The 15,318-nt window shown below is 42.3% G+C and overlaps 1 protein-coding gene across 6 annotated transcripts in view; it reads right to left on the bottom strand.

Moving 5' to 3' along the window:
- The window catches only part of LOC134642689 (3',5'-cyclic-AMP phosphodiesterase 4D-like), a 76,319-nt gene that overhangs the window by 14,313 nt on the left and 46,688 nt on the right, over positions 1 to 15,318 (bottom strand). For 4 of the 6 annotated variants that reach the window (XM_063494629.1, XM_063494627.1, XM_063494628.1 and 1 more), the window contains exons 2-7: positions 7,991 to 8,182; positions 6,361 to 6,402; positions 5,243 to 5,279; positions 4,024 to 4,097; positions 3,890 to 3,939; positions 3,408 to 3,520 (exon numbers count right to left, since the gene is read on the bottom strand). In XM_063494629.1, the coding sequence (XP_063350699.1) occupies positions 3,408 to 3,520; positions 3,890 to 3,939; positions 4,024 to 4,097; positions 5,243 to 5,279; positions 6,361 to 6,402; positions 7,991 to 8,182 (508 nt within the window). Of the gene's footprint in view, positions 1 to 3,407; positions 3,521 to 3,889; positions 3,940 to 4,023; positions 4,098 to 5,242; positions 5,280 to 6,360; positions 6,476 to 7,990; positions 8,183 to 15,318 lie in introns of those variants that run through there. The other 2 variants (XM_063494631.1, XM_063494626.1) reach the window with 2 other exon arrangements.

Raw genomic sequence — 15,318 nt, 5'->3', positions numbered from 1 at the left:
GGCAGATAGCTAGAGTCATTTATCTTTGTTCTTTATATATCTTAATTTCATGAGTTAGATACTGAGTAATTTTGGGTTTGATTGCTGTTACAATAGATTCAATTAACTACTAAGCAAATTGTTGATTTTTTTCTTTGTTATTAGATAATTTACAAGTGTTTGTTCCTCACCCTGCTCAGAGTATCTAAATTGGTCTGATTGAATCTCTTTGTATCTACTTTATTATAATTCTGTTTATTTAACCTCTTTTAAGTGCCAAGAACTAAACTTGGCACATAAATGAAGGAAATCTGGGTTTGGTCGATTACTTCTTTGTTGCAACAACGCTTCTGCGAATAAATCTTATACTGTTGGAGAGCCTGTTTCCTCTGAAATGGTGCCACATTTGTAAAAGAAAATGCATTCGTGGGTCGAGCAGAATAGTTCAGTATGTGAGTTGTGCCCATGAAAAATGTGGCAAATCTTCTCTGACAATATTAAAACTCTTCTTGACTCTTGTTTTGAGCTTCCAGTAGCCCAGATGCTAACAATCGGTTTGCCTGATTAGCAGCAGCTGTGAGCAAGGTCCCTGCTACAGCAGTCAGGTGGTATCTGTCTGCTCTAAAAGTGCCACGTTTGACTGACCTGGAAAGGGCCCGTGCCATAGGGCAACTTCAAGCTGGTGTCTGGGATGTCAGAGACAGGCCATGAAGTGGGTGTCCCAAGAAGATTACACTACACCATTATGCTGGCATTGGCAACATGTGCACTGGGACCTGAACACTTGGAGGTACATTATGTTCAGTGATGAGTCCAGATTCTGCCTACAACTATTGGATTGTAGGATCAAAGCTTTAAGAGCACGTGGACAACACTGTGCTGACTGGTGGACCAATTTGGTAACAGCTTCTGGTGGAGGTAGTGTGATGGGGCGGGGCGGCATCTCCCTCACTGAAAAATAAGGCTTGTTATCTCAATGCAGAGAGAGAGATGCAGGTTGTGCGACCAACACAACCACATTAGAAATGCTGGTTGAAGAATGGGATGCCATCCCACAGCAGTGTGTGACAAAGATGATGACCAGCATGAGGAGGAAGTGCCAGGCTGTTGTGGCAGTGTTCTTCCACATGCTACTGAGGCCTCCATTTGTTAAACTGTCAGTATGCATCGTTTCTTCAGACTGCCATAATTCAGTCCAGTAAGCTGTTTGGCACTGGTAGAGAAAAGTTGGCAAGTTCTTAATGGGCGCAACCCACATCTGTACTTTCCTTATTCATTTTCACTGTTAAAGCCCAAAAAACTTCACAGCCAAATCAAATGTTTCATTGTTTTTGCTTCGATTAAGAGTGAAACAAAATGTGGGGAAACCCCAGCAGTGCAGCACTCATAGGATTATGCTCCCAGCCTACAGTCCATGAATACCCTTTGATATACCTCCGTATATGCATATATATATCTATACAAAAATCAAAACAAGCTATAATATCTCTTACTCTTCTGTCAGCAGGCACAAAAAACAAACAAACATGTGCACTGTTTGTAGGAAAAAAAGAAGTTTTACAAAATTAAAAGAGTTCAGTGTTTCCCCGTTGAATTTGATGGCAGCGGTAGTTTCCACACTGATTATGTAACAGTCTCGGCAGGTGGAGGCTGAGGGAGGAAGGAGGGGATCTGGGTGAGAGTGTGATGCTGCAGTGGCTGCATGGCTATTTTGTGGCACACGTACGTTCCAATGCAAACACATGCATCAGCCTACATAACTGTTTATCATCTATTTGATTTCTCCTGGAGCTTCTCATCACTGCTTCCCCCTTTGCGCTTCAGTACTTCCTGCACACGTACACACACACACACACACACACACACACACACACACACACACACACACACACACACACACACACACACACACACACACACACACACACACACACTTGTTTACATGCGAGCCATTCCTACGCCTATGAATCAGTCCTCTTAAGATTTTGTGTTTTGTTTTTCGACAATCATGACAACTGTTTCCTCTAACACACATGGATATTTTGGCCCTTTTAGTTGTCAATTCTGTCCTACACACACACACACACACACACACACACACACACACACACACACACACACACACACACACACACACACACAGACACACACACAATGTTCAGCCCCTTTGTGGATCTTGTCCTGAGTCAGATCCGACAGGCGGGCTCACTCAGCATTCATCCCACTGCAAAGCCTGCACTGCTGATCACTAGATCCCATTGTCAACAAGGAAAGCCAGCAGGGTTTCCCATCGCTCACCTGTCTGAGTCTCCAGTACAGATAAACCCAGAGAGCCGACGCAGGCATGTCAGCCCATGCATGTTGATGTTAGTGGAGGCTAAAATCCAAGTTTGCTTGCTTAGTAATAGGCTGTAATTTCCCCACTCAGTTCTGCTCCATGCTCAGCAGAGATGGTCTGAACATGAAAAAAAAGTCCATTTTAAAAGTTCCCACAGTTCCTAGCTGCAGTCCTGAAGATGAAGGGGGAGGGGGGGGCGGTGCTGGAGGGATAGGGTGGGGTATAACACTGCCATCAGGGTGTGACTGCAGTCTCTCATCCAACTACTGTCACACGCTGTCAATGATAAACATAAAGAGGGAGAGCAGGAGCTAGAGTGAGGGAGAGTCTGTGAGGATCCCCTGCCCCGCATGCTGCTCCCCTTCTTCAACCAATCACGTTAGTGTAGCTTAAGGGGCTGAGTGGAGGAAAGAGATATGATTGGCTGAGTGAGGGAAGGAGGAGGTTTGCAGCCAGACAGCAGGAAGAGCCAGCGAGGACGTGCACTCAGTGGAGAGAGGCGCCATTCATGAACAGTAGTGTTATTTACGCACGCCTCAAATCTAATTTTCTTCCTGTACAAATTTAATTTGTGAACAGTGAAAGCAAGTTTGCACTACAATGAAAAAGCTGAAAATCTCGTGTGTAGTTGATGCATGAGGTTAGATTGCAAAGCTCCTAGCACACACTGACTTTTTCCCCTCCATCTACCTTATTACAGCCCAGTCACAGCCAGTCTGTGTACTCACTCTACAAACTAAAGTACAAAGAAAAAGTTAAAAGATTTTAGTCAATGTAGTATTTCAGAAAAAAATGAGTAATATTTAGTTTTTCATGGATTTTTATATTTTTGTGTGACCCAATTTGCACCAAATCATCTCAGCTGGAGCTGTTATCGGTATCTACCATCACACAAAATTTGAAAATGATATCTTGAAAACTGGATGCTAGACTGCCAACAGACAGTCAAACAGCACAGATTGGATACTCAGATGAATAAATGCATAAATACATAAACAAATGGGCATAGATCAGAGGCTTTTGTTTTCCACCTGCACTTCTTCACAGCATTAATGATCGGTATGGACACAGCTGAGTTGAATCACCTCACCTTGTTGGATGCCATCTCGCTGACCGAGTGTCTCGTCTGCAGGGTCTCCAGCTGGTCCAGACACCAGTCCAGCTCCTCCAGGGTCTCCATCGCCAGCTTCTGGTAAGGCTCCTCTGAAAGGTCAGAGGTCAAACAAACAGACGTTGCAGTTTACGCCTGGGACTGCTGTGGAAACATCCACATCTTTAACATGTTGCATGGGTCTGCTGTTGATCTTGGTAAGAGAAAACTTGATCTTGTCATGCTGCACCTGTCCTGACTGTTAATGTCTTCACCATTCATTTACCAGCACTATTATATTTGCATCCGTTTAACTGTAAGAAGCACATCTTTCAGATTTACCTGAATCAACAATCACTTAATTCTTTTTCTATGTATTTAAAAAGACAACAACATTTTCATTTTCTATGAGAAAGGCACCATTAGTCAAAGGGAAACTAGAACCTCTCAGTGTCCCATCACCCAGGGGTATTAACACTGACCTGTAAGACATGGATTACACATGGGCGGCTGGTTGCTGCTTGACGGCCGCCTGAAACACCAAACAGATGAGGTGTCGGTAGAATAACAAAAGAGCAAATTAGTCATCCGCGCCACATCGTGTTTGTGCTCTTACTTGTTTCCCACACGATCTTGCAGATGTGTCAGAACAGCAAAGTTACTTCTCACCGTTCGTAGACTGGCAAGAACCTAAAAAAATGAATAAACAAAATACATGAACCAATTTTCGTTCAAAATAAAGAACCATTCTTTTAGTTGGTTGAACCTTTTTTACCTGTTACCGTGAATGTAGTGACTTTGATATTTGTTTTGGAACTTTTAACCATTTTTAAAGACCCTATCAGGAACTTTTAGCATTTAAATGAAAATGCAAAATGGACTTTGAGTATGAATAGAAAAGCTAAGTGGTTTAAAAACATCACACTTTACAGGCACAGCATGCGAGGGTTTCATGTCGCTGATAGTACTATCTGAGCTCAGCTAACTTCCAAAAGCCTGATGTAAGAGAGGAAGCATGCTGAAGCTCTGCTCTCTCTCATATCTAACGTTTACTGATGATAAACTTTTATAGGGTAAATATTGGACTTTAGTTTGGAATTATCACATGTACACAGATCATGTTAGTAGGTCGCTGATGATCACACACACATAAGAACAAGCTGTTCAGCACAAAGAGAATGTGTGTGGGTGTTGTCTGTGAAAAATGAACCATGTCTTATTTCTCAAACTGATGAGTAAGGGCCAGCAAGGAGCCACGCCGAGCATCTGGACAGCGCAACGCCCCAAATTAGGTGGATTTACTTTGAATGGAAACAATTATATTTCACATCTCACTTCACGGGACAGACGGTCTGTCATAAATAACAAACACTTCGGTAAACAAATATTTTTTTAAATACATCATCCGTGGATCTATAGTAGCTTTAATGAAATTCACTGTGAAAACAGGGCTTTCAGGAGTTCAGAGAATAGTATGATTAAATCAATTTGCACCATATGGAAGCACCTCTGCTTAGCTGTTTACACCATGCTTTCACTGTGGGCTGTTTCTTTATGAACTGCTTACATGTAACTTGCTGCTTGCTGGCTTAATGCATTGATCAGCAGATCTTCACACAGTTCAAACAACTGTTTCAAGTAATAAGTGTATAAACATTCATTTTGATGCCATGTTTGTTAAACTGTGCTGTGTTTGGCCTGTTGCCGTACAGGTTGCCGGCTTCCGCCTGTCATAATATCAGTGCTGGCACCCTCGATCCTGAGTTTGGCTTTGATTCAATGACAGCAAACAACGGAAACTCTTAAAGGACCAGCAACAAGCATATGCGACTAACCTGTGCAAATGGAGTCACTATCATGTCTTCTCCATGCCTGCAAATTAAAAAAAAGGCCATGTGAGAGGGGATAGAGCAGTTCGTGATGTATTGTGTGATTCCAAACAACAAACACACAAATCATGACAACAGTCAGGTTGCTGTTACTGGGATATTTGACTGAGCAGGAACGTCGCAGTTGGATGAGACCGTGACTGGTCTGAATATCACGCTGGACAAAGAAAGGAGAACAACACATTGTATTAGTTACACAAAATCCTTCTTAGAGGCAAAGGTGCTACACCTCATAGATATATTGTTTTTGTGACTACGTGGTAATTAAGAGTTGGCAATAAGGAATAGAGGAGCAGGATGAATGTTAGAAAGGCTAGCACTAGTTGCTAGGCAAAAAAAACTATTCGTATTGTATCTAAGGACTAAAGTTAATTAGTTAAACTTGCATTTAGTGATGTTTTAGTATTCACTTTGATTGACTTCTAAATTTAAATTTAAACAACAAGATTGCGTCTCACAAATAAACCCAGCTACGAGTAAGCTGTATCTCAAGGGAAATGTTAAAAAAGACCAATCCCACTAAAGGTTAGAAATGATGGGATATTAAGTTTATCTATGAGGGACAAAAAATGCCTCTAAGACTTATTTGTATAACTAGAACAACATGCAGGTGAGGAACAGAGCTCATGCTTTGGATGCTTGGGAAACCAGTTTTAGATCAGCTAAAGCTTTCTGGAAGCTTTAGGGTGACAACATGCGCACAGACCTCCAGACCTCAGGGTGAAATCATGCTAACTGTGAAAAACACTAAGTTGGCCTTCACCGTCCAGCAAACATTTTGATGCATGACTGTGAGCGCCACATTGTTTAGTAAAATATCAAAATCCATTGTAGTCGTCAGGTTTGTGACTGAAACACGGGTGGCACCACATCAGCATCTGTCAAATGGTTGCTGGGACTGTTTTTCAGACTTTTGAGCTTGAGATGCTTTCGGAGCTGAGCATCCAAGATAAAGTTGTTCGGATCGTGTTCGGGAAAAGCGTGGGAGATGTGACTCATGACAGTGTGGCACAGCCCAAAGAGATAGACAGAAAAATCACAGCAATCTTCACACTTTGTCTCACCGAGGTAGCCAATTGACTTCCCAATGCTTCAATCCCTCCTCCCTTCAAAACAAAGGAGCGACAGCTATTGGTGGTCGAGGCCCCATTTACACTCTGGCTTCAAACAGACTGCTAGCTGCACAAGAGAAATCTTCAGCTGTACAAACAGACAGAAACTAGTTGCTGAACTAGCGTAGCGTTACCAGCATGTTTCCCGCTAGCTAGCGACTTCACTGCATTTACACCTACAACTGGTTGCTCTCGTGTTTACATTTTTAAACTCTAGCTGTGCTGCCTGAAGTGTCTTTAAAGCCTGCTGCCAAATGCATGTAGTTCTTTGAGTGTAAATAGGACCTTAGGTGAGCTTACTAGAAATAGTTTTAAATGTATTTATTATAATTTATTGTATTTATGACACTGACACAATCAATGTGATCTCGTGAAATGAGTTTAACAGGCTTAGTGTAAAATAAAAGGCAGTGATTTGCAAATCATTTCAAACCTTGACTTAAATGAAAATTTTATATTTTATTGCGCTAACAAAATGTTGAACGAAATACACAACTAGCCACTTTATTAGGTACACTTTCATGGTACAGGGTTGGACCCTTGTTTGCCTTCAGATCTCTTTAATTCTTCATGCATTGATTCCACAGTGTGCTTGAATCATTCCTCCGAGACTTTGATCCATTTTGACATGATAGCGTCACATCAGATGCTGCATATTTGTAAGCTGTAGATCCATGATGTGGATCTCCTGTTCCAGAGACACAATTTTCCCTTTTAAACCTTTTTTCTCCCCGAAATTTCTATAGTCTAATTTTGTTAAGTTTGTCCAAACTTTAGCTGTTTTTAGGGTCCACTGTGCTCTTCTGCTCTTGTAGAGCATCTGGTTTGATGTGCGTTCAGAGATGCTCTTCTGCAAACTGGGACACTCTCCCCCAGACATGGCATCAACGAGAATAGCAGCTCACTGGATTTTGCTGTTGTCAGATAATTCTCTGTAAACCTTAGAGATGTTTGTGCGGGAAAATCGCAGCAGATCAGCAGTTTTCAAACACTCAGACCAGCCTCACATGATGTCAAGAGTCACATGGGGGTGACTGTGGCTCAGGAGATTGGGAAGCTCATCTGTTGCCGGTTCGATCCCCCTGCTCTCTCTGCTATATAAATGCAATCCATTATTATTATTATTATTACATAAGTCACTGTTCTTCCTCTGATGCTCAGTATGAACTTCAATAGCTTGTCTTGACCATGTCTACATGCTTCCATGTGATTGGCTGACTAGATAACTGGTGTACCTAACAAAGTGGATAACATGGTTTTAAAACATATTGCTGGAATCAAATTTAAAACTAACTTTAAAGTTTTCATTTTCATTCAGAAAATAGTTTGTTTTACTGTGCAGTTTCTCAGAGATTAGATGATCTGTAGGTATTCAGCGCCTTCATATCTTCAGTCTCTTTCTGAAAGGTTTTGATTTCTCTGGATTGATGAGATAAGTTTTTGTGCTCTCAAGCAAACTATATATTTTCCTCCAAATCCAGCTGTGCAGCCCCACAAACAAATAAACAGAAAACAAAAGAAGATCCACATCTCTCTGCTTATTGTTGCTGAAACAATACAGAAAGCGTCCAAGAATACTCACAGGTCGCTGGCAGTGGACGAGTTGCGGGACATAGTTTTGGGCGAAAGGTCGAAGTCTGAGTCAGAGCGATAGAGGAAGGACTCGCGGCGCTGACTGTGGGGAAAGTTGGCCTGAAGTACCAGACCAGAACCCGGGCTAGTCTGAGAGTCCAGTGGACTGCGACCCACCGACAGGCCATTCTCCACATCAAAACTACAGAGAAAAGGAAGAGAAGAGAGAAAAAATTAATAAGTATTCTTTTGTTCCTACCCACAAGCTAGCCTCACAGCCTGATTTTTAATTAAATAATTCTGTTGTTTTTATTTATTTTATTTAAATTTTTGGCATGATTAAAATTGCATGCAGTGACTCAGAGGTCAGGTTAATACCTCTATTAGTATTAGCTGCTATTAACTGCTATAATTGTTGGCTCTTTTGATTACTATATGTAATATTGAGCATAAAACCTAGCCAGAATAATAAAGAAATGCATAGTAAATGTATAGTTTTAAACAAAGAAGCCCTACTGTAGGAAAAAAGCACAAGAAATATATGAAAACATGAGACAGGCAACAAAGATTTCACATATAAATCTCAGACAAACACAAATAATGTGATGCACAGCGCTAACAGTTTCTGCAGCAGCTGCTGATCTGCATGTAGAGACAGAAAGGATAAGACCGTGGTGAGACAGGGTACAATTACACCTCTATGGAATGGCTGAAGTTGAAAGTACAGTAATGCAGAGGGCTGCAAATCCAAATCAATTTCCCAAAGTGCCCCCAAATCATCATAATGGAATCTCTGACAGCAGACACAAAGGAGCTACAATTATAAAGTGACACAAGAACGGGGTTCATGCGGACTACCTGAAAATTACAGTAATACAATGCACAGGATGCCACTTTTGTTGGCAGCACAATGGAAAAAAAAGGTATTCAGATAGATTGTCTCCTCTGAGTTTAAACAGGTGACCTTGTGATTACTGCTTTCACAATCTAGCACACACTCACGCACATCTTTCCCCTTCACCATCTCTGTTTGACGTCAACACTGGCACGTTGCCTCGGTGCAACGACAACCAATAACCCGCCCCGCCGCTCGTGCTCTCGCCCGTCATAGCAGTGACATCGAAATATGCCCCCAAGTGTTCAACAAAGAGTTGCTGAAAATAACCACACGGTATTTTTTCTTTTTCCATATTTGGAAGATTTTGATTTTTTTATTGGTATGATAAAAGTGGGATTGTGTCAATTCCAGAAAAGCCTCTGTCAGCAAACAGCAGCACAGCTACAAATGATCAGATTGAATTCTTCTCAATTGCAGGTTTCACTATGGCAGTAAATTCCCTTTCCCTCCTAATGCCTTTGAACCAAACCACACTTTTTTGTAACACGCTGTCCAAGCAAGAGCCAGCACGTCGCTGCAACCGTCGTGAGCAAAGAGGAAGTGGAGGAGAACTCGACTTTGAGTGTTGTCTGGGGGGGTCAAAGCTTATCAGCTCGGAAATTCATCTTCTTCTGCTGATCTCTGCACTATTTGAAGCTCACCGTGAGCCAGCGTCCTCTCGGCTAAACCTCTTTCCTTCTAAGGAATTCACCTGACTGAGACCTCAGAGCTCCATTATGCGGCCGCCGCATGGGTACGATTAACAGACCGTCTTTATCAATTAGATACATTCTCATTCATGCAAACTCCCCCTTTCATAACAGCTGAAAACAGAGCACCAGTCGAGCAATGGAAGCTTGCGCCTGTGTCTATTTTTAGTGCAGCCTGCCTCCAGCGCTCCAGCAATAATATTGCGTGATAAATGAAAGATGGCCATTAAGCAATCGATGCTGAATGAAATGGGCCCAGTTCATAGAAACAGTGAGATACAGCGAGATCAGGAGGGGTTGGGGGAGGTGGGGGTGGTGATGAGGAGGGCTGTATCCAGCACAGTGATGTGCTCAGCACCTTGCATCTGATTGGTGCAATTTCCCGGAGGGTGGGTTGGTGGGGGTGATATGCAGCAGCAGGGCTTACCTCAATGATGCCACCCCACCACTACAGCTCGTTCAGCCCCACTCTACACACCTCCTCCACCCCTGGCTCGGTGGAATCGGCCGTGAAGAGGCTCCATCAGAGGAGACCGGTGACGTCAGAAGCTAAAAATAGACCTGGCTGACAGGAAATAGGGGAACTGAGAGACTTGTGATGGTGCTTACGTAGATGCACCCCCCAACCCCCCATCCCAATGCAGGGTGCAGATGATTTCACCCGTCCGCATGAATATATTTATAAAGGATGATATTTTAAATTCTACTAGGTGAATCCTAGTAGCCATACAGCTCTTTTCCTTCCAGTCATACAGTCTGTATTTTCTTTTTAGATATCGGCATGAGCAAGTACGATGGCATTCAAGCACATTTCTCAAGGACATTGTGCAGGTGACACGGCAATTCGTAGCATACGTTTAAACTGTTGCTGAATTTCATTATGAGCAAGAGTCTTTTTTAAACCAGACCAGAGGATCCCACATTTAGAGTTTCATGGAATACAATATTTCTGTTGAAATGTACAAGAAAATGACAAGTTTATTTGTGTTCACATCAAATTTTCCATAATGTTTAGGGGTAAATGACAAAGGCTAGATACAGACGTTTTTTAACAAACACTCCTTAAAGTGGACTTGATGAATTTATATGAAAATAACTGCACAGCAAGACCTAAAATATGACAAATCAATGGGACAAGTGTGAAAGAGAATTTTGATGTGGCATAAAATAAAAACATAATACAAAAGATCTATACAAAGTTTTTCAGCAGCTGCAGCTCACTTCAGAAGGCTTCTGATAGTGAGACAACTCCCCCTACTGAGGAACAAGAGGTACTGCAATGGCCATTGCTTTTGTGGTATGCACAGCAGACAAGTTATGGTTTAAAATAAAAGAATCCTAATACTCAACTCATATCTCATCTCTTGCATCCTGATCCAGGTACAATGCATCTGGATCTATCTGAATTTTGTAAAACACTCTCCACGCAAGAGACTGGCGACCTGTTCAGAACTGCTCTCCCTATGACAGCTGGAATAGGCTCCAGCCACCTCTTGCTTCCCTGAATTGGAAAAGCAGGAAAGAAAATGGATAGATGGACCCGACTCCCAGTAATCTGGCAGTTTCCGTGTCTTCTGTAACACAGTTTTAATACAGTGTGATTATACTTCCTTCCATCACCAGTAAAGCAGAGTGGTATTCACCAGATTTGACCATGATACACCTTAAACGCACTTAAATGTGCTGTTACGCTGAGCTGTGTTAGACTTGTGACCTTTGCCCTATGACAGCTGTGATAGTCACCAGCACTCCTGAGGAAGCGGACGGATTGATGTAAGAGTTAAGTTAAACAGCTCAGTCCTGGAAGTGCTTTTTAAGTTTTTTAAGGTGAATAGTAGAATTTGTTAATATTACATAAACAACGTATTTGTAAAAATGCAGAAAATGTAGAAAGCATCTCCTTTTTCACTGCACCACAGCTACTGTTAACAAGTGAATGGGCATCCACCCTTTAATCAGAATGACAGGCAGGCATTCAGCCAGGCACACTGGCGTCTTGTTCAGTTACAGCGTACATAACACGCTGACCTTGGTCTGTCCCCTGACTCGAGCATTGTTCTTCCTTTCTCTGACGTACATTACGGCTCCCTTTTCTGTCCTTAACTGTGTTTTTGACTGAACTTTTCTCACACACAAACACATCCCTTGACACCCACATTTGTTCCCAGGATGTTTAGTTTTTCCCCTTATCACTATATCAAAGAGGGGGAAAAAATCTTTTGTCTGTAAACTAAATTAAAAAGAACTGCTTTTCTGGTTTTATGATCAGTTATTCTTTTGCTAGAAAAGTGCAGCTATGTCAGGCATTTTCTGATTCATGTTTCCCAATTGTGAGGGTTTGCTGAGTTTTGTAATTCTAAATTAAATATTTTGGTTTTAAATTGTTTAAAAAATAATTTAGTGCATTTGTGTCCTTAATCTTGGAGCACCCTTTTGAGTCTAAGTACAGATATATAAATGGACCTTGAGCAAAAAGTTTAAAACATGTCCGTATGCCATGAAATGAGATGCAGAACTGATTCCAGTTATTGTTCGTTTGTTGTTGTTGTTGCTTGTGATGTGCTCATGGGAAACAAGGCTGAGGGATTTCAGAAAACATTCTGTTGTGTGTGTGAGAGTGACCAGAGTCCAGATGTTATTTGATGGGTGAATGACACAGAGCCGGGGGTTGGAGGTCAAAACACACACTTGCACACACACCCTCCCTCCTGTTTTCTTCCCTTGTAGCGTGGGAATTGGCCAAGGGGCCTCAAACATCACACCAGGAAGGAGACAAGAGGTGAGGGGGAGAGGAGGAAAACAGACCAGGGAATATTTTATACCACTGAGTCTCAGTCTTAGCAAATAGTGACACAGAGTTTTCTCCAAGGCTCAGGTTAGCATTAGAGTACAGTGTGTGTGTCTTCTCGTTGCATTATGTCACTAAGAAAGGAAAGACAGAGAAGCGTGCCTGTGTGACAGTCCAGGGAGTAAAGAGGGTTTGTTTGCTTTACACCTCAAGCCTATTGTATATTTGATCTGAACACAGCAGAAAAACAGCCTGCTTCCCTTTGTCCAGCAGCCTGCCAAACAGATCTTTCCTCTCACTGTCACTCTGTGCAGTTTGCACGCTCTGTGCGTGTGCGAACGTCATCACGACAGGAAGGCAGGGCACGGGAAGAACAAGCAGCGAAAGTATTTGTGCAAACCCAGATTTGAGCATTGCAAAAAGAAAGGAGGCCCCTGTGTTCAAACTCTTCTCCCGCACAAACTGTGAATTCTAGTGAGTTAATGATAAACATGCTGCGCTACATTAGGGAGCAGATGTGTGCTGTGCTGTGCTGATAAAAATGTGCTTTTTTTTCTCCTGAAAGAAAAATACATTACCCACACACGGGCAACACGCAACACGCTAGATATCTTCCAGTTGTTTGTGATATCACCGGTGCTTTTCTTAGCCCTCCATTATCTTACGAAGGAGTAGCAATCCTGTGAGAGTCGCAGGATCGCGCAAGGTGATCTTGGAAGTGATCTCCATTTATTCTGACAATAACAAATGAAATAGAAACATCACCACGCAATAAGCTTCAGGCTCATCTCCCACAGGGGAACAGTCCAAAAGAGTTAATCAGTGTGTGGAGCTAGCAGCAGGTTTAGAGTGGTCGCTGAATGGACACTTTTCACTCTTAGCTCTCTATATGATTTGCCTCAGCATGCACAGTGTTTACAACTTACATACAGGACATAAACAGAATGTATTAAAATCAATAATGGTGTATAAATCAAATTAAGCTTTCCAAACTCCCAAATTTCTGTTGTTTCTAACAGTAAATGCACTGAATAAATAAATGTGGTGTTTTAAGCATCCTGGAGCTAAACTGAAACCCCAAACTGCAATCAGTTACAGCACTGCCAGCTCACAGTTTCCAGAGAGCAGAAAAGGTAAATTTAATGAGTGGAATTTCTTCTCTACTTATACTGGTCACACGCTGTACAGTAAAATATCACTTTACACTTTGCCGCAAGCATATTGTACCATCAGTGGAAACCCTAACAACCCTAACAAATCTATCAGCTCCTCTCTTTTATAAAACTGCACTGGAGCCGCACCTTCCTTAAGAGCCAGTTGCTCTTTCCATTCACCTGACCAGCCAGCCACTGCGGATCGCTGTCCAAACAGAGCACGCACTCTGCGTCCAACATCAACATCTGATCTCAGAGCAGCTCGTGTCTCTCTAAATATAGCCAAGGGGAGGAGAAGGTTGCCGAGAGTCAAACCAGCTGCTGTATTTATTATTTTTCTGTGTCACCTCTGACCTACAGGCAGAGGAAGGACTCTTGTCTCTGAAAACAGCAGAGCTCTGTTTTTTAATTGCTGTCACGAGAAACAAAGAAAGGAAGAAAGCGAGAGAAAAATTGGTGTCTGGGGCTGTGTGCATAAATTTAAAAAAAGAAAAAAAGTGTGACACAGTGTTTTGTGAAATCTGTTTGCAGCCAGTACAACGGTGCAGCTATTAACCACTACTGCAACATATCTCACACACATGAATCATCTTATAACATAAACCTAATGCACACATACTGACATAAAACACTCCAATCAGACCATTAGAATAAGAACTAATAGCATTTTTTGTCCTAGGATCACACCCTTCCATCCACATTTGAAAAGCTGAAACTGAACACTTTAACTTCATTTTAATTAAAGATAATTTTGTAAGAGTGTGTGCCGTCTAACGTAACAGTAAGAAATTTGGCTTTTTTTTTTTTTACAGACTTTTTACTGGTGTGGAGATGAAGAGGTTAAAATTTTGGAGTTCAGGGTGCCTCAAAGGTTGATTCGCTCCTCCGGACGGGTATTGATCATGGAGGTCTATGTGCAGTGATTATCTCTGTCCATCTAGCCAGGCTGAAATCCATACAGTGGCTGATCGGCATTAACATCATTAGAAACTGGTTAGGTGGGTAACACACTAGGCCAGAACGACCCAGAGCTCCATGCACACACACACATACACACGAAGGCAGTGTGTGATTACAGCCCCAGCGGTAGAGATCCAGATTTGGCTCCAGCATCGACCTGAAAATCGAACAGCCTTAAATCACACTGGTGCGCAACTGGACAGGCCGGTTCGGGGCACGAACAGACGCGCATCCGCACCTGCGCACGCACGCACATCGTCTTTGCCCAGCAACAGGCCGTGCTGGGTGCCCCTTTAATCAAGTTCATACGGCAGTAATTGGCGCCTTTCAGTATACAGTGATTGAGTCCAGTGGTGAGGCAGGAGCATGCAACTTCCTCCTCTAATTAGCCAAGGGCAGCCCAGGAGCAGCCAATCACATCGCTGATCAGCAGGACACAACAAGATGGAGACAGCACAGAGAGAGTGTTTTTTCTAACCCTTTGTTTCCCGTAAGGGCGGAGAATCACACTTAGTAAATTTAACAGCTATGAATACTACATACTGTAATAATGCATTAAAAGGACAAATAAAAAGAGAGGAAAATCTACTTACTATGTATTTATTGATGAGACATGCACTCATGCAATATACTTAAATGGAACAGGCAAGATACTGACCTTTCCAAGTGTATGAGGTGCCAGTCACAACATTACCTGTTCATGTTAACGCCATGTCTATTACCATCACTGAGGGCTACAGACTCACAATCCAGGCCTGTTGAAGTTTTACATTAAATGATCCCAGTGCATTCAAGCACATGGATTAGTTTATTTCTTACGCTTAACAGGGACCCTAAGTTCAGGCACTG

This window comes from Pelmatolapia mariae, linkage group LG15, assembly GCF_036321145.2.
Source record: "Pelmatolapia mariae isolate MD_Pm_ZW linkage group LG15, Pm_UMD_F_2, whole genome shotgun sequence".
Taxonomy (NCBI): Eukaryota; Metazoa; Chordata; class Actinopteri; order Cichliformes; family Cichlidae; genus Pelmatolapia; species Pelmatolapia mariae.
The sequence above is the reverse complement of the archived record's forward strand: the minus strand, read 5'-3'. Positions and strand labels throughout refer to the sequence as shown.